General features: G+C 36.7%; 1 protein-coding gene across 5 annotated transcripts in view; it reads right to left on the bottom strand.

Moving 5' to 3' along the window:
- Positions 1–20,912, bottom strand: part of Znf385d (zinc finger protein 385D) — an 885,608-nt gene that overhangs the window by 3,694 nt on the left and 861,002 nt on the right. For all 5 annotated transcript variants that reach the window (XM_076931609.1, XM_076931608.1, XM_034499193.2 and 2 more), the window contains one exon: positions 12,874–13,107. In XM_076931609.1, the coding sequence (XP_076787724.1) occupies positions 12,874–13,107 (234 nt within the window). The remainder of the gene's footprint in view (positions 1–12,873; positions 13,108–20,912) is intronic.

Here is a 20,912-nt window from a genome sequence, read left to right as displayed (position 1 = left end):
GTACAGAACTGGGCTTTCCTGCAAGAACAATAGGCTCTCATGACCACGACCACTGAGCATATCTCTTTAGCCTGTCAAATAAAGCTGTGTAAGAATGCTTAGTGATAAACTGTAATTTCAAATGTAAGCAAGTGTCTAAGAAGAAGAAAAGTTATTTAAAGGCTAAGTAGTTATGCTGAAAATCAGTTTGTGTTTAAAGCATTAAGTTACCAAAACTAAGGACAATCTTACCTATTAATTAATCTTATTAACATTTGTTTCTGTCATATTAGCATCAAAAGTAAATGAGGCAGTGTCACACCTATTGAATATTGCCCTAGGCCTCTCTATAGTTTTATACAGTTTTTACAGAGTTTGTACTGGCAATTTCCCCTCAAAAATTGCTTCAAATGTACCATATATATATATACATATATATTAATATATATAATATATATATATTAACATATATTATATATGACACATATATTATATATGACATATATATGTAATATATATATATATATATATATATATATATATATATATATATATATATATAAAATTTCCCACTTAATGGTGTGTATTTTCTATGGAATTTTCTTTTGTCCTATATGCTATTTTAATTTTGAAATTTAAATTTTGTAGCTCATTATACTTGCATTTATGGGATTGTTGCTTAGTGCTTAGTTCTTCAAATATGGAAAAAAAAAGTGTTCCTGAGTCACATGTGAAGAACTCTTGAATATTCATGGGAAAACAATGTTGTATGATATAGATCACATGATGTTAAACAAATGACATATCATGAAAAAAGATTTATAGCCACATTTTCCCCATTCAAAAAAAGCAGAGATTCCTCAAGTCCAAAGAAGAAATGTCCTTTCTATAACAATCTATAACTTAGATTGTTGATGTTGATAATGACTATTCTTAGTGCATAGCTATTAAAAATGCTCTTGTACTAAAGAAAAGAATTGGCATCTTGCAGGAAGAGAGGATGCAGAGGATTGAACCTCAGAACAGGCTCACAGTGGTGGTTGAAATGCTTTGTTGCTTCCTATGGGATCACATCTTGCAGTACTGGAAGCATAAATGTTTCCCAGCTCCTCTGAAGATGGAAAAGAATAAGGGACCCTAACGTCATAGGGAGCAAGAAAGAAATATGTAGATGCTATCTTAAAGATGATTTTACAGAAGATTCGGACAAAAGGGGAAGTACTTATGAGGCCATTTTAGGTGTAAGAAAGCTATTTAGATGTAAGTAGGCTATTCTCATTCTGAATTTTACAAAGAAACCTTGTTTATCTTAGCTTCACATCATTTGTGAGTTGGAACTTCTATCTAATGTGTAGAACACACAAACACACACACACACACACCTAAAAATGTAGCAAATCTGGTATAACAGAGACACTAAGTGCCTCTGTATTTACCATTTATCTTCAATCACACAAAAAGATTTTTTGTGCAATATGACATTATGCACATAATTATAGAATGTCAGTCACTATAAATAGCTAATATGTAGTTTTTATGAGGTTTTCACAAGTTTGAACAAGTTGTGAGAGTAGCTGTATTTTCTCTAAACATAGCTAGACTTCAGGAACAAAATGTGTACTCTTAATTTTAAAGCATTTATACCAGTGAGAGAAAATGTTCGTTAGTAGTATAAACATCATGGTTATTAAAAGCTTTGTTGAATATTTAATTGAATATTTGATGCATTTCAGAGGCTATGCTAAATTTTCTCCTGCTCACTGCCACTCAATGAGACGAGTGCTATTATTATCACATCTAGAGATGACAAAGCAGGTTCCAAAAGGTCAAGTCACTTGCATTTTGTCATAATGCAAACACCATTTGAAGTCATAGAAAACAGAAAATCAATTTCTAGCTGTTTTCAAATACCGACTAAGGATTTCAAAACTATCAGGGGCCAGTCATATACAAGTCTTTCTTCAGTACACCATTCTACACAGCAACGTAGCCTTTTGAAAACATGGATTTTACTTCAAGTTTTTTGAACTTCACCCTCATTGTTTTCTACAACCCGTGTTATTTACTACTTAGCAGAGCTTCCTAAATCCTGACATCTGGAAAGTGTGTCTCTGACCAGAGATAACCATCTCATGTTTCAGCAATCTGAGAGCACCTTGCAGAGCTGAGGCCTGCTTCGTAACTGCTCATCCTGGCACTGAAAACTTGCTTCTGCCCTTGACTTCTTCCCTTTCCAAGGGGGGAAAAAATTGTAGAAAGCAAGGTGGACTGCGACCTTTGTGAGGTTGACACTGACAATGGCCTCCATTTGAAGTTCCCTGCCTTCTGAAAGAGGAAACCCCAGGTTAAATGGTAAGTCACATGGCTTTCAGAAATCCTGTTTGTGTTTGCTACTTGTTTGGTTTTGGATACCTTGGGGAAGCAAAACACTGTTTCAAAATGGGAAGAAAAGGGTTGTGTTCCTCTTTATATTCTATCATCTTTAGGTTGTCTTTCTCTTTGTCCTCCTTGTCCTCTTCCTTCTCCTCTTTTTACTTCATTCCTTCCTCTCTTCTTCATTTTCCTCTTTCTCCATTCCCTCCTCTTCAAATTCCTCTCTTTATTCCTCTAACTCTTCCTTTTTCAACTGTTCTTCTCCTGCCGTTCCTTCTCTTCCCCACTCTGAGGTGCAGGGGATTGAACTCACAGCCTCACATTGACCAGGTAAGCATCCTCTTGCAGACTCTACCCAAGACCCAAGAGTTTCTTTCTTTGTCTGCTTTGTAAGTAAAGTGTTAGTATAAAGGAAAGGTGGATGAAAAGGGAAACTAAATATCTAATTAAATAAATAAACCAGTAATTGTAATAACATTTTAGGAAATTATAGAATTTATCAAAATGTGAAAACTGGTTTTCATGTTGCACTCTTTTATTTTCTATTTTAATTTATTCATTATTTGTGCACGTTCATTAAGGGAGTCATATGTGCCATGGCACACAGTTGAAATCAGAGGTCAAGTTTGTGGAGCCAGTTCTTTCCATTCACATGTAGGTATGAATTGAACTCAGACTGCCAGGCTGGTGTGTCCTGCCCTTGATCTTACCTAGTGAGCCATCTCACGTCCTATTATTATATGTGAATTTAAAAAAGATTTGATAACTTAACTAAAGTGATGGTGCCTAAAAATTTTTATGGAGTCACATAATGTTTTAGAAAAACACATGAATTTTAATGACAGCACATTCGATAATCACATGCAATGCAAGAAATTAGAATTACCTCCTTTCTTTCTTATAGAATAAGGAATTCCAAGAACTCAAAAGGTCTAATACCTGCCATTGTAAAGTTACATGCCTTCAGCAGACAAACATTGTTATTGGTAAATTTCAAGGATGCTATAAGTGAGTGACCTAACTGAAAACACCACCACTGCTTTGTACACGAGGCCACAGTTAGCAAGAATTTCCATGTAACTACCTAGAGAGAAAATATATGTTGTTAAAGCTCTGAAGGCCTTTCTTCTTTTTGTTAACCAGTAAGAGGTCAACAAATATAAAGTAGCTAAATAACAAACATTTGCAGGAATGTACAAGCTCTTTTTTATCAGGTAAGCCAAACTATTAATTCACTGCACAGTTCTGCAACCGTATTTCTAAACTATGGTGCTGGTGTTTCATATAATAGAAATGTCTGCAGTGGTAAAGATTGTGAAGATTCCATATATCCAAAAAAAACAAAAAAACAAAACAAAACAAAACAAAAAAACCCACCTGTTGGTCACATGGCTTTTTAGCAGTTGAGCCATGAGAAGCTGAACTTGAAAGTAATTTAAATAACATGATGTTAGTGCTTTGCATGTGAGAACTCCTTCATGTGCAGGTAGGACAAGGAGGAGCTTTGTGCAAGACAGCTTTCCATCAGTACAGTAAAATAACAACACCATCACCTTGTGGTTTTGTGAGATTTCAGTCTTTGATTAGGTAGTTTCACTGTCTTGGGGACTTTGATGACTAAGCATTTCATGACAGATTCTACAGAGTCCTTTCATAACTAGGAAAAGACAGAAATGAGAAAGGACAGATTCCCAGAAACTACTTCATAAGCACACTCCCAGTAACTTAAAGAGCTTTTACTAAGCTCCACCACCACCTTTTCTCCTGGTAGTATATTGTAAAATACTCTTTGAGAATGACATACAATATATTTTGATCCTGCTTATCATTCCCCCTTTCCATCTATTCCTAAATACTACTTCAGTATTCTCTTCCCAGCTTCAACTTCATAATCAATCTCTGTCTGTCTCTGCGCCTCTCTCTCTCTCTCTCTCTCTCTCTCTCTCTCTCTCTCTCTCTCTCTCTCTCTCTCTCTCACTATAAGTAACTATTCAGTCTAACTCGTACTGTCCATATATGCTTAAGTAACATAAGCCCTTCCTATCAATAGTTCTACTAGCTTTGAAATTACCACACAAGGAACAAAGCCTTTGTGAGTGAGTGTGTGTGTGTGTGTTTGTGTGTGTGTGTGTGTACACATGCATGTGTGCATGTGTGTGCATGTGTGTGCTTGTGTGCATAGGTTTACATGAAGTAGGTGTGTTGATATCCCAGTGGCCAGAAGAGGGCAGTAGATCACTTATAACTTGAGTGAAGCACTATGTAGGTACTTAGAATGGAACCCAGGTCATCTGTAAGAGCAGCATGCGCTCTTAATGATGAAACCATACTTCTCTGCTTATTTACTGTTAGATTAAAGCTGCAGAACAAGGGATTTTAATAATAAAATAATAAAAACAATAAAAATCTGAACACTTACCATGACTGAGTAGCTTAAGTTAGTTGTTCATATGAATTAAGTCTCCACATATTTTTAGCCTGTACTAATCTAGGGCTTCTTGAAGGCAGGAGCCAGGTCCTGCTCAGAGCTATATTATCAGTATCTAACTCTCAGTAAATGATCAAGCAGCATTAGTTGATGCATTAGGCATTAATTTAGATAAAGCTGAAATTATGAACTTTTTCATCTCAGAATAGTTCTGTTTTTTAGACTGTTGAAGCAGGCTGCCATATTCCTCCTTCATCAGCTGTTTTAGGTTTCTCTATGCCTCAGTGTCCACAGCAATAAAAGTGGAAAGTAATGCTGGACTTTGAGTGTTCTATTTATAGTATGTCCCATTTTAAGTTTTCCATGTGACCAATGACTTTTAGACAACATTCTCTTTCTCTTCTCTCAGTTAAATTTTGTTAACATAAAAACTAGAAATCTCTAAGCATTTTAAAAATTACCAAATTTTCCAAGTATCTTAAAATTTTGTAAGGTCTCCCCATTGACAGTGATATTTTGTATACATAAAACTTGTGAGGGCTACAACAAACTCTGCCTGGGCTTAGCAAAATCAGGGTCATTGTTTTATGTAATTACCAGACAAATCTGCCCAACTTTGTCATTAGCTTTGTCATTTGGAAGGTTTCTCTTTCACTTTAAACAAAATCAAGTAGAGGGCACAAAATGTAAAGGAAAACAAAATCAGAATTAGTGCAACAACCAGGATATTCAAGAGGACTTTCTATTTTAAAAGCATCTGCTATAGTCAGTTTATGTCACATGCAAGTTTAAAGGGGGGAATTTCTGCTTGCTTAGAAAAACTAGATCCCCATGATGCTTTCTTTCAACTTCTCCACATGGTCTTATGGATTTTCGAATCAGCTCCATAGAGTTTCTAAACATGGCAAAGCAGGAATGCATGCTCTGATCCTGTATTCAGTTGCATATAATGCAAATCAATGTAAGATGGTGACACCTTTGCAAAAGGTATGAAGAGAAACAACAGAATAGCTTCACTAATCCCCAGATACATGCTAGCAACTGTGCTTGTGCAAACACTGGTACCTCAATATCTGACTCTTAAACAGTGTCATATGGTCTTATTGAACACTATTAATTACAGAGAGATAGATGTGAGAAATATGACTCAGAGAAGACAATATCCCAGACCATATCCTCATAAGAACAATATTTATCTATTTGATGGTAAATATTAGATTATTTCTAATTGATGCTACCATGTTGCATTAATTATTTAATAAATATCCTTATTACCCAAATTTGCTTGTATCAGTTGTCTTGGATTAGAAGTAAATTCTATGTATTAGAAATAAATCAGTAACCATTCTAAAATATCATTACCTTTTCTTGTTGCAGACACTATTTTGAATATATATATATATATATATATATATATATATATTCTCCGATTATAGGATTTTGTTTTGTCAGTACATTCCTAGCAATTCTAAAAGCTGTGCATAGTGGGGATTTGGCTCATGATTCCTCCAACACTATATCCTTTTAGAAACATCACAGTAGATGTCAAATAAGCCATGGTAGAACAATGGTTATAAAGACAACAAAGCCGTGTTAGAGTCAGTTCAGTTCTGAATCCTTTCAAACCCAAGAGAGGAAGGTCGTATGTAAAATGCAGATTTCTACTTTCAGTGCTGGAAACTAAGTCACAGCATCTGACTGGGCTATATCTCTTGCCCAAATAAGGTTTCATTTAAAGGTTAATTTTATTCTGACACTAGCCTATAATCCATATACCCAGAGATTTAGATATAAAGGAAGCGATTAGGGGAGACACATGGATCTCCCAGGAATGGGGAAACAGAATAGATTTCTTGGGTGGTCTGGGAGTGGGTGAGGACAGGAATGGGAGAATTAGGTGGGGAAGGGGAGAGAGAGTTGAGAGAGGGAATGCAAGAAGAGACAACTGGAATTGAGAGCCATTTAAGGGATGATATCAAAACCTAGTGTTTTGTTCCTAAAACACATGAAGTAGATTTTAATAAACTTTCCTAATAAGGCACACAGAATCATATTTGGCTATTTCTTGTCACCAAACAAGGCTCCCAGTACTGAGACTGAGTTGCATTCAATTTAGTTGTAGGCCAAGGGGGTTCTATATAAATCCCCTGTGGGGGACCAGGCCCGAGCAGGGCGTGTTCTTTCTTGTAGGTTCTTGAGGGGAAAGAGCATTGGTGGAGGGTAAGACTTGGTCTTACACAAGATTCAGGGGTAAGAACTTTGTCTTATGAGATATTTAGGGTTGCTGTATAACAAAAGGTTTACTTATCTAAGTTACTATGCTGCTGTAGCTGACCTGCCTTCTGTGATCCTCAGAGGCCAGAAGCTGTCATTTCTAGCACTTAGCACCTCTTAGTAAAAACAGCAAAGGATTAAGTAAATAGCCTTTGTGTTATCTCAGTGGGAACTGCAGGGCTCTAACTCTCAACCTGTTAGTCAGAAGTCGCAGGAAGAATAAGACCTAGAAGTGGTTATAGCATTTATTACTAAGTTCTCAAAAGTTTCTTATAAAAGCTATCTAAGGGAAAAAGCAGAAAGGTCCTAAGTGGGGAAAAGAAAACATTCTTCTAAGTGAGGAAAGAGAAAAAAATTCTGGTAAGGGAAAAATTCTCCTAGGTGGGGAAAAGGAATGGAGAGAGAGAGAGAGAGAGAGAGAGAGAGAGAGAGAGAGAGAGAGAGAGAGACTTTTCTTTGTCTTCAGTACTTATACATCTTTCAGAATACATGATCATGATCACATTACAAACTTCATCACAAGTTCACAGAAAAAAATCAAATCATAAGTTGAAATAGAAGTTTACAACAGAGAATGTTTACATGCATATCCATTAGGAGTAATTATCTGGCTAAACGTCCATCACCTGTCTAGGTCCACAGGTTCACTGAAGGTTTAAAACGATAACTAAGTTATTAGTGAAGTTTTGTATAGATAAACCCAGTCAATATTTTATCTTCTGTCTTAGCACCTATAATAAATTGTTAGTTTCATTTTTATGACCTTTGGTTAATTGTTTTACAACCTGTTGGAATGTGCTCTGAGTAGGAGAAAGTCTGGTTGCTATCTGAGAGCAATTAACTGGTGACACTTGGGAGACTGGCAGAGTTCTCATTGCAGTTTTGACTATCAGAAAGGGACCTAATAGCAGTCACATTGTAAAAGAGCTTAATAACCACTGATGTAGTTTTAGGAATTCTTATAGGATCATCATTAAGACTTAAGAAGTCATCTATTTGTTTGTATAGTATCACTACAAGACAGTACTTCTTCGTGGATCTGCAGAGATCTGCTCCAAAGGGGTGTGCTACTGCTTAGTGATTGTTATATATGTTTATATAACATAACAGAAAAATAACAGAAAAAGCATATTAATAGCAGGAATCTTTCCTAAAATAAATTCCTTACATCTTTGCTGAATAAGGACATACCTGTTGCAGATTGTATAATAATCTAAGCCAGGCCATTTCAGGATGATCACCTGCTTGTCATTAGCTTATCCCTTTATGGCTTATGACAATCCCAAAACACCACAAGGTGTTGTCAAGACAATATGTTTCTTCCACAAACTGACACCCTGGTCACATTGCCAAGTACAACTCCTACACAACTCACTGAATATAGAAAAGTCTAGCTGGTGTTTACAGGGAGACTTGACACCTATGTCCTTGGGATGGGAATGCATTCTGTATGTTACCAAAAGAGAAAAGTAAACACCAACCCAGCCACAAAACCTTTGACCTACAATCTGTCCTGCAAGCAAGGTGTGCTAGGACAATTGTGGTACAAAGACTATGGGAACAAACCAGTGTCTGAATTGACTTAAGTCTTAATCTACAAGATAGAGCCCATATCTGACACTGTTTGTGTAATAAGAATCAGAAGTCTAGATAACCCAGAGACTAGTCAAATGAAGAATAAGGATAAGGATGAGGATGAGGATGAGAATAAGAATAAGAGGAAGAAGAAGAGGAAGGGAAAGGGGATCAATAAAATAACAAAATGATAAAATGTTTTTATATGATATTCTTTTATGCTCATAGATCAGTGTCTTGTTTAGTCATCCTCACAGAAGCTTGCTCTTGTAGCAGATAGAAACAGATACACAGACCCACGGTCAGACAATATATAGAGAAAGAATACTTGAAACATATAGCTTTAAATGGGTTTCTCAATAAATCTCTCCCCTCAACATTCACAGAACCTCATTGGAAAGAGGGCAGAAGGATAACAAGAGCCAGAGGATGTGGAGGATATCATGAGAACAAGGCCCTTTGAATCAGTTGACCAAGACTCATATGAGCTCAGAGATAAAAGCAGCATGCACAAGCCCTATAGGGTTCTGTACCAGATCATCTGCATATACACTGTAGCTTTCAGCTTAGTAGTTAGTTAGTTTCTCTTTTCTCTTTCTTTCTTTCTTTTTTCTTTTTTTCTTTTTTCTTTCTTTTTTAAATTTACTTTACAATTCACTCATTACACCCACTTCTGGTTACTATCTCCCACAATCCTTCCCCATACCCCCCTCCTCTGAGAGGGTGATATCACCATTCCCTTTTGGTATCACCCTACCCTAACCTATTAAGTCTCTGTGGAGCTAGGCTCAGCTTACTATTTTTAAGGGAACTCTTGAACTTGTTAACAAGTTGTTCTCTGATTCCTGTGCCTGTTCTTGGGCCTTTTTTCCTTCTGTTAGGTAGCCTTTTCTAGCCTTGATATAGTGAATTTTGTTTTATTTTATATTTTATTTTGTTAAAAATGAATAAGTGGAAAGCTAAAAAAAAAGATTTATTTTCTGTGTTTGTGTGTGGGGGTGGGGTGGAGTCGTGTGGGGTACTGGGAGCTAGAAGTTCAGCCAGGTGTACTAGAAATTACATTCTGCTCCTATAGCAGCACAGCAAGCACTCTTAACCACTGAGCCATATGATTCATATTTCTAGACCCCCCCCAGTGTTAACAATTTTGCCTAGTTACCCCAGCAGTGCAATGGCTCAATGAAGCAGCTTGGGTTGTGTGCTTTTTCTTCTGTCTTTCTTTTTCCTAGACCCCAAGCTTTGGCCCTTCTACTCTCTAAACATCTATTTGCTGTCAGGTCTCTGTCTCAGAATCTACTACTCTAGGAAGTCAAAATAACTGTTATACAGCAATTCTATGTTGAAGCCTTCAAATCTGCATCCATTCCTGGCAGGATTGTGCGGCATATGGAGCCATTCTTCATCACACTAACCTTTTAGACTTCCCTACAGAAGACTGTGAGCAAAAGATCCAGAAGTAACCTACATGTGAACACGCATCAAGGATTTGGATACTGACATTACTGCATCCAGTTTGATGAGGATTGGACACCGTGGCCTCTTAACACTGTTGAAGGTAACAAAAATAGAGCAATACTGCAAATCAAATGCAGTGTGTGTTGGGGAGGATAAAAAAAAATTTCTGGCTATTTTTGTCCTTTTAATTTGTTGCCTCTAATCCTGATACAGCCTTGTAGTTTTAGTGTAGGGAAAGACCTAAGTGAGCCAGGAACTCTGGTGGTACTTTCCATATAAGAACATCTTTTTGATTCAGAAAGAAAAATGCAAGAAAAATGAAAACTAAAGGCTTGCCAAGCAGAGGGGTGGCTGCAGTTGCCAGGACAGGATGCTGGTCCAAAAGGAACATGTCCTGTAAAGGGGCGTGAGGAGCAAGAGTCACCCATTCACCCTTTTAACTCCCAGATGAGAGTCCATCCTTATCTCTCTCATCAAAAGATCACCAAGCATTCTATCTCTGCTTCTTCTTAACATGACACCTGTCCAGGCCTTAGGTGCAAATCTTGGAACCCTTTTGGGTTGTGTCTTGATAAATACATATTTATGCTTTCATGGTAGCAGTTTGGCATACAAAGTAGAAATAAAGACACACAACTGGAATATAAAAATTATAATCTCCCGTGATAAAAATGAAGCCTGATTCTTCTGCCCTTGAATCACATATTTCTTAGACGAATTAAAGATGTCCCCAAATCATATAAATTTGAAAATTCAAACCACACAGGCATGATTGAGTTGTAAATTTCACCAGTTCTATAATAAATGTAATCATCTGTAATTACATAGAATGATCAAACTTGGAGGGTATAAATGGGTTTTGATGCTGTTTACTGGCTTTTTATGTCTACTCCTCAAGGTGGTTCTGCACGGTGTAGGTGCTGACTTTGAGCAGGAAGCTTGTCTGGGTTTCTGTTTACAAACTCATGAAATCTGCTGATTGCAACCAAAGGAATTATGTCCCATTTTTGGTCACTTCTTAAAGCATGGGGTCAACACTTAAGTATACCTGTGTGACATTATCCTTAGTCAGTGGTACAACTTACATCAGCAACATGAAATTAGGGTATGAACCAAATTGCTTCTCCATACATTGTATCCATTGACAGAGCCTGGCCTCAAGGCCTGAATTTTAAGTTAAAGTTGATTTTTCACTCAACTAAGATTTTAGAGGAAAGATTCTGTTTTTAACTATACATTTAAAAAGATAGAAAGAGGTATATTTGTATATATGTCATACATGCATATACTCATACACATATCTGTGCACACGAATATGTTTGCTTGCATGTATGTATGTTTGTATATATGTATGTATCACACACATGAAAACACAGAAAGCAACTCAAAGGGACAGTAACTAAAAAGCCAATTGCTTCCTGAATCTTCATATTCTAGTTTGCTTCTTTTTGTTTAAAAAATGTTTAATCTGAGCATGGTGGTTCACTCATTTAATATCAGCACTCACAGGGAAGAGACACAAGCAGATGGATCTTTGTGAGTTTGAGGCTAGCCTGGTCTACACAGCAAGTTCTATGCCAGCCAGCATGACACAGTAAGATCCTCTCTCAAAAAAGAATAAATGAAGTAAAATGTCTAGAGTAATGACTCAGCAATAAAGATCATCGTGGTGGCTAGATTTTTGTCAATCTGTCACAAGTTATTGTCACCCAAGAGGAGAGAACCTTGATGAGAAAATCACTCCACTGTAGATCATTTTCTTAATTAGTAATTAATGGGTCAGGAGCATCTCAGTTTGTTTAGTGCCACCACTGGGATAATGGTCCTGGGTTCTATAAGAAAGCAAGTTGAGCAATCCATGAGGAATTAGCTAGTAAGTAACAATTCTTCATGGTCTCTGTATCAGCTCCTGCCTCTTGGCTCTTGCCATCTTTGAGTTCCAGTCCTGACTTCCTTCAATGATGAGCAATGATGTAGAATAAGCCAAAACAATGTTTTTCTCCCCAAGTTAACTTCAGTTGTGTTGTTTCATCTCAGTAATTCTAACCGAAACTAAGAAAAGCATCTAAGAGGCTTAAGTTTACTTCCCAGTACCCAAACCCTGGTACCTTCAGCTCCATATACATTAAAACATCTTTTACCCCATGCTCTTTAAAACATTTTTTATCCACATGCATGTACAGATACCCTTACACAAACATGCATATACATAATTAGAGATAGAGATGACTCCTGTAAAAAGACTTAGTAAGAGTACCAGGCTTCTGGTTGCTGGTCCCACGATCTTCTGTACCGCAGTCACATGATTAATGCCTTACTGGTATATATAATAAACGTTTTTTGAAGAACACACTTGAACACATTATACAAATTTGGCTCAGATATCATGTAGTATTAAAAAAACTGAAAGAAAGAAGAACTATGCCTGGGGGGTGGTTCATTTGGAAGGAAGTATATGGTAATATACAAACAAAAGTAGAAAGCACATAAATACGAACCATATTCTAGCATGACATTTTCTTTTCTGATGTTTTACACACACACACACGCACGCACAACACACACACAAACACAACACACACACCTCAAGCCTAACAAAGCTTCATTTGTCCCAACATAAATAATATTTTTCTAGTCATTTTTATGTCTTACTGGCTGATGAATCCCATGTAATAATTGCCAGTTTTCTGTCACTGCTGGTCTCTCTGCTTCAAAAGATCTAATCTGTTCAGAGGAAGATAATTGCAGAGTAGTTGAGATTAAAAAAAAAAAATAGGCCTGCATCTCACCACTGTTGTGAGCCTCCAGCTGTGAGGCTGAGTTCACAGCCACCTTGCATAGAGAACAGTAAAGCAGCCGCTTCGCCTTTTCTTCCTCAGTCTCTGTGGAAGGACTTGAATTGCTGCCAGGGGCTGCTGCTGCTGTGGGGCTTTTGTCCACTTTAGAGGTGATCTCAGTTGTTACTGCACTGCTTTTGCGCATTTCGACACTTCTTGGTATTATGTGTGTTCCTGTGGTACTGTCTGTATGCAAAACAGCATAGGACAAAGAGTTAGGAAATCATGGCATCATCTTTAGCTACTTAAAGGCACATCAGTGATGCTACATTCTACTGATAATGATGATAGTAGCTCGGCTGCAATGTCTGTCACTTGTGAATTAATCCTGAAATCTGTTACAAATGATCAAAATTAATTTTACACATTAAATAAAGGTTAACAATGCTTCACAATATCTACAAGTATGAGTAGAAACTATAGGCATAACACAAATTTCCCAGAACACACTCCATGGAGAAATTTTGATGATATGTTAAAGTCTTACCATAGCATTACTATGAAGGTTTTCTTTTTTTTTTTTTTTTTAATTTAATAGAGACAGAAGATAAGTGTTCTTAACTGTTTTTCTTTTTCTTAGTTCCAGTCTTCCTATTTTCCTAAGACATTTCTTTATATAAATATATACATACATAAATACTATAAATATCATTTATCTTTTAGTACACATTCAGAAAAATATATGAAATGCTGGTGTCAAATTGCTCTGATTATTTCAGCAGCTCATTGAAAACATGGCTATATTTGTAAAGAATTACATAGTTCAATACCCAATATCAAAAATCACTGATATAAACACAAGTGGACTTTTAGTGTGAATATTTATCAAAGGCACACTGTGTTTCAGGATGTGTGCAGGAATTCATGGCAGGTATGAATATACACTACTCTCAAGGCATCCGAGGCTTGTTACACTGTGTTAGTGTTTCAAGAAGTTAATGACCATGAAAGTGTTGATGTGCTGTAACCAAACAACCCTTTGGCTCCAATGTCTGCTACTAAATTTAGAGAGATCAACCTTCAACGTGCAATCATCTCATTCTAGCTTCTGTCAGTAATATACTGAACTCCTCAAATATATGTCAATCTCCATATTAACAATGTTCATCATGTTTTATAATTACTTGCAAATAAGATGTGTGCTTGGGTACTGCCTGTGGACACGTCCTTTCTGCTTCTCAGCTGATTCTTAACCTTTCAGTTTTCAAACATCCCAGCCTGCCTTTCTAGCTGTTCTTAAATTGCCCTTCCACATGTCCTTTTATAGGCTGCCATGGTCTCCGTTTCACAGCACACTGAAAATTTGAGGCTAAATGACTTTTAATATATAAGTGTATATAAGGGACAATGGTGTAGGTTTGAGTAAAAACATGCTATTATATATATCATGTATGTGGTATGTGTGTGGTGGGGTGCGTGTGCACTCATAATGGCTAAGATTAATCTCAGGTGTTGTTTATTTGTTAAAGGGTTTCAGTGGTATGAACCCTTAGCCGTCAACTAAGGCGGGCTAGCTAGACAAGGAACCTCAGTGATCTGCTTGTCTTTATTCCTACATCAGTGGGATTACAAAATATTTGACACCATTCTCAGCTATTTTATGTGGGTTCTGGTCAAACATGGTCCTCATGCTTGCACAGCAGGCACCTGATTGACTGAGCTATCTCTTTAGTCCTCTAATTATTATGAGCTCATATTGTCTTGACCTGATTGTAGAGAGAATTATTTCTAAATTATGCATTTCTTTCTTAGGTATAGGGCTATGAATTGAGGATGTTTGTCAGTCACAAGAAAAAAAATAGACTTTTGTTACCACTCTGAACCACTGAGTGTCTTTCCAGTCACAAGACGCCCAATTTCTGATTGTTTTTTGCTTGCCCAATAAACTTTCATTATTCAAAGCTAGACAATAACCCCCAAAATCTCTAAGAATGTAAAATAGCATAAAACCAATATCTTTCATATATTTCCATAGCATTTCACTGTACCCAATGACTCATTAAAAACCCTTATCTCTGAAATTATTACTACTATCCAGTTTACCAAATGCTAATCTTAAGTAATCTTTAAAACTATTTCATTCAACCTTCAACTGGGCTAGGAAAATCAGTAAGTTCCAGATTTTAAGGAAGTGTCCCAGGGCCACACATTAGAATACACCGAGGCAGGGAAAAATATTTCACGAAATGAAAAAATTGAAAATTTCAAAACAATTGATTTAAATGGAAAATTTTGTCAAAACTATTGATGTATCATTGATAAGATTACAAGCAACTGTGAAGTACAATCACTGAATTTATTTGGACTACGTTCTATGGATAGTGACAACTGTAAACATCATACTTAAACCCAGTATGAACGCAATGTGAAGCCAGAGTGCACTGCTGTGGGTATTTATTGCATGGAATGATCACAGGAAAGATTTCCCTGGTAATGCTTTCCTACTAATAGCATTTCCTCTGGATCAGTATATTTCTTTTATGTATTGACAATGTTCTTATCTTTGGTAAAATTTGTCAACTAAAAAATACAAACATGCTCTTCTAATCTCTGTTATAGCTATACTAGTGCATTCTACATTCAGAGAGTAATGTTCATTTATTCCAAAGACTAAAGTGAAAGGAAAGTCACCAGGTTTGGAGCACAAAACTTACTGAAGCCTTAATATCATTATGGAGATTCCTCACGACACAGTTTTGTTTTTTTAAATTCAAGGCGAATTGCTTACCCTCTCACGTGTCTATTTTGTTCCCTATTTTTGACTACATAACTGACTTTTAAGTTTGTGAAAAATTTGAAAAAAATACAAAGCTATATCTTGTTAATTTTGAATTTAGTTGTATCTCTTGCTTTCATAAATGAAATATTTCTATACATTGAGAAATAGACAAATATATTATCTTATATTTTTCTCTCTTTTATAAATTAATCAAAAATCAATCAATATGTATTTGGTAATAAAAGTAGAAAAGATGTTTTTCTATAACACGACTCATTAAGTCACCAATTACACATAATTCTTATATACCCATTCAGGCTTGTGACACCATGTTCTGCCTCTTTGCTGGCAGTGTCTAGACACTGTCAATAACCAGCTCAGAGAAGGTAGGGCAACGTCTGTAACAGAGAATCCACATCAGTCTAAGAGTTTCCCTTCGGGGTGTCAGAGCACTTCTATGTGCCAGATAGGAAGAAGAAGGCAAAGTCTGAAGTGGATCTCCTCTCAGGGTGCTCAGACACCTCTAGTCTACTGGCCCAGAAAAGAGGTCAGAAATGGAGATCCAAGGTCCATGTTTACTCTTGGGCCATCAGACTGCACAGTAGTCAGGGAGGGAAAGTGCAGCACAGGCCTGGAAAAATACAGGTCCAGTAGAGAATAAGGGCCAAGTTGTCAAAGGGCAGGAGAAAAGAAAAGACCTTCATCAGGAGGCTTAATGTCATGGCTCTTTTAGGCAAAGGCTTTCCTCATCACAGTCTTTAATGAAGCGGATCTCTGAAATAATATTAGTTTGTTCATTCATATTTTTTATTGGGGGTAGATGTAGACCCATACACTTTATTCAGGGTGAATCAGTAATTAAATATTTTATGGGGAAGGATATGAAAATATCCAAGAAGTGAAGGTCATTAACTGAGTATAAGGCTGTCTATGTACTTCATTATCATGGAGAAGAGCTCCACATGCTATGAGACATGACTTTGTGTCTGTGGTTCTCTCAGTTGGTGGTGGAGGTTATGTGTTCCAGAGTAGGCACTGGAGACTGGGAGTGGGAAGCTCCACTCCTACTATCTCAGATCTCTGAGATTCCCATGGGTTGAGCATACCACACTTCACCAGTTCTTATGCCTGTCCGGTAGCACAGTCCACGTGCCCTGCAATGACTCATTCAGTGCAAATATTCACTTTTCACCATTGCCTTATAATCCTTGTGCCCCACAAAGTGTGAGGACAACACCAGTTTTCTCAAGTTGTCCTCTAACCTACATGTGTGTGCCATGACATCATACAAACAGACAGGGAAAACAATAGATGAATGAATGAATAGATAAATGGATAGAGAAACACTCACACACAGGGACACACACAGAGTATAGGGACACACACACATATAAATGTAATAAAAAGAGAAAGAATGTTCAAAGTTGACAAGTTTACCAGCATGCCAGGAGGTAGAAAACTCCCCTATGGTCTTTATCTTTGAAACCTACAACCTCTGTCTAGCCTCAGAAAATGAACCTAAAGTTATAGGCACTCTACCGTCCTCTTGACCCTTGATCCCCTTTATATAGTCAAGGCTATCAAGACAGGGGGAGTTTTAGAAACTGTCATATTGCAAGGTGCTCAAAGACACATGATAACTGAATGAGAGGATATAGTATTGATGCAAACAAGCAACCCCCACACAGAGCACTCCATAAGAAGTTGGAATAATGAATTGGCTTTAGGAAGTTGCTTGTCAGTTTGAGTTCATTAGTTTTAACAAACATATCACAGCACTGTGAAATACTAACAATAAAGAACATTTGGTATAGGGTATGGAGAGTTGTTACATCTATTTGTAAGTTTAATACTTAAAATTAAGTTTATTAAGTGCAAGGAAAAGGAGTCACGGACAAAATTGCAGCTACTGAAAGAAGGGACATCCAGAGCTATACAACACAGCTCTCATTTTTTAGATAAAAAAAGTTTCAGAGAACTTTCCATGGTCAAGCTTTTTTTCTTAAGTGAATATTTAAATTTGATATTTTATTAACTCACTTCCAAATTCGAGCCTGACATCTTACTCTGGAATGACTCACATATTTAAATGCAATTCTATCAGCATTTTATATTAAGCTGCTCACTTGCATGTTAAGCCTCTATGGGAGGCAAGCTTCTCAAACACAGATCATGTGCTTACTGATGGAAGAACTTAGAGAAACACTATAGAAGCCTCAAGCACAGAGTCAGTACAGACTCCATTCTTTATTTGCTCTATTCATTACTGTATTTATTTATTTTTTGCACAAACCAGGCACCTAATAAATATATATGTAACGAAATGAAGAAAATCACTGCAAGGCACCTTTTAATGCATTTGGAAGTATTAAGTCATTTAACTCATAATGATCTGAATACCACACATAATTTTTATACCCAGCTTTGCAAAGAGATTGAGCAATGTAAAAATTTGGAGCTTTCCAGCTGGTAGATCTGTAACAGATAACGCAGAGATCTGCTTTGGCAGTGCTTCAGTTGCACTGACCCTTTTTCTCTGATAAAATTAGATATTGCAAAAGATTTTAAATGAGTCATAAATTACCATGAAATCTAAAAAGATAACATCTCAAACATTTGCCTTGAAATGGAAATAATCATATTATAATCTAGTCATGACTGTCTAATCTTGGTTTTACGCTTGGCTCAAATTCCCGCAGAATAATAGAGAAAGAGGAAAGCTCTATCTGTTAAATTACCTCTGATGCAGAGTCATACGGATCATGGTGGCCTTTAATGTATCTTCACCACCACAAAATATAGAAGACAAGGTGTAAATAGTCACTCTTCCCAGTGTTACTTAAAGCCATTTACAGTTCTGTGTATTCACTGTTCAGTCAGTGTCTCTACAAACAGTATTTGTGACAGGAGGCTGAAAATAATGGCTGAGATTCAGGAGGAAAAAAAATGTTATGATCTTGTGTTTCTGTGCTGCCTTTCTGCAAGGACCACATAGTAAATATTCATTAATGCTACTGTTGCTGTTTGGCCTTGCCATCCAAATAGATTACTAATACTTTGTGGAGTGATATTTAATTGAGAATGAAAGAATCTGTGCAAGTCAGTATTCAGAGTGGCCCATTTATAGTTCCATATTCCATAAAAACATCCTAAATACAGTTTATTTAATCTGCAAAGCCTGAATGAGTCTAGAAATTACCCACAATTTGAATTCTGTATAACAGTGCAGAAAACCCACATTACTCTGACATGCATTCCTCCAGTGATGGACTTTAGAACCAAGTCTGGAAACACAGCTAGGTCCTATTAAACTCCTAATCGGCACAAGGGATTAATGCTCCAACCATAAGGTATTATGTTTTCCTGTGAATAGAAGACTAAATTGCCCTGATTTGCTTTTCCTTTCCCCATATGATTTTAACTCTCAGACTTGCTAATAAGTAAATACAAAAATTCTTGAATATGCTACCAAAATAAAATACAACTTGCAGAAAGTCATGGGTTTGATGCTTTCTTTTCCAACACTGCTTAAAAGTGGTACCTCATAGTACACATCTGTAATCCAGCACTTGGAAAGTGGAGACGGGAAAATCAGAAGTTCAAAATCATTCATGGTTATTTAGGAACTGTCAGTCCTGCCTATTAGATACATGAGACACTATGTTGAAAAAAAAGAAATAAAGACAAGAAAAGATAATTAAAGGTACAAAGGGAGATGAGAGGAAAGAGAGAGAATGAAGGAAAAAGGGGAATGAGATAGAAAGGGTGTGTGTTTCATGGCCAAAATGATCTGCCCAGCTGAGTAACTATTGGCTGCTATGGGGAGGGAAAGCCAGTATTTTTGCAATATGTGTCCTCAAGTAGGTTGAACATATTCCAGTGATGTGTATGTAGAAGCATTAATTGGACTCAATGATAATTAAAAGCAAAACATCAATAAATTTGAGAGGAACTTGTGGTAGCAGGATAAGAATGGGAGAGTAGAAGTTGATATAATTAAAATATATCGTAGCTGTATATGAATTTCTCAAAAAAATAAATCAAAATATACCCAAAAGAATCAGATGAGGCAGAACAAATCAGGAAGACCACGGGTTCTAATTCACCTCCCACTGGATAGTAGGACGTTGTCTCAAAAATAAATTTCTCTAATAAAAAGTGCTGGATTCAGGCAGCTAAGTGTGTTACTCGTGAGAAGTAGAGAGTGAAGGGGATTTGGATCAAGCAGAGGAGAGAGGCTGCAGCTCTTGCCAGCAGTAGAGGAACAAGTCATCAGAAACTGTCCAGTGTCCCTCTTTAAGAGGGTCCAATAGTTGACCTGGCATAGATGAAGTTTATTTTATATCTTCATACTATACAGCTTTGAACTATCCTTGACCTTTCACAGGATCTCATTCATATCAACTGGGATGTAACCTAAAACTAGGTTACACTGTTTTGTAAATGTTCCTTCCAAACAAGCCAATAGAAGCTGAACATCAAAATGAGTGATGTTGGCAAACTGCACAGGGTTAAGAATACATGCAGCTTTGCCTGATGTTTTGGTAAAAGTAACAAATATAAGTTTCATGTAAATTTTCCAAACTATAAATGGCAATGCTTCCATAAACATGAGTTAGAGTCCCGAGTTAGCCAGTCTGTATGTCCTGGGCCTGTATGCTAGTGTTGGAAGACACTTTGGGACCCAAAGTGGCTCATGGACACCACAGTTAAGGAACAGTCACAAGGCTTTACATTGAATTACCTCAGAAACAGAGGACAGAGATATTTATTAGAAGCTATTACAAGGTCTACTTCTACAGATAACTTTTCCTCTCTCCTCCTTTGGGAATTCACATAGAAGGGCAAGCCTAGGGGGAAAGCCTTTATGTGTATGTGCCCCCCTCCCAGCCCAGCTTCACTTCATGTTCTTGTATTTTCTATGTTGATAACAGAAAGATAAGCAATTACAGGAAGACTTCATCACATCAAAAATCTCAGCTTCTTAATTCAATTCCCTATATGTTTTCTGTTTTAATATACCACAACTAGACCAGGATCTGTTAGGACAAAGATAATGTTGTTGTTAGATTTGTAATATCAGGTATTTCTCATTTTCTTAGTTTGTGTTTCTCTCTCTGTTAAATGTTAGACCAAAAACTGACCAGTTGCATAAACAAAGTATTTTTCACTTCCTGAACTAAGTTTCCACCCTTATTGACTTTTTGAAAATACTTTCATTCTTTACTTCATTGTTTTGCAGTGTCTCACTTTGACAGGTACAGTGTAAGAA

Source organism: Arvicanthis niloticus, chromosome 3 (genome assembly GCF_011762505.2).
Source record: "Arvicanthis niloticus isolate mArvNil1 chromosome 3, mArvNil1.pat.X, whole genome shotgun sequence".
Classification (NCBI taxonomy): domain Eukaryota; kingdom Metazoa; phylum Chordata; class Mammalia; order Rodentia; family Muridae; genus Arvicanthis; species Arvicanthis niloticus.
This window is presented reverse-complemented; position numbering and strand designations above follow the sequence as displayed.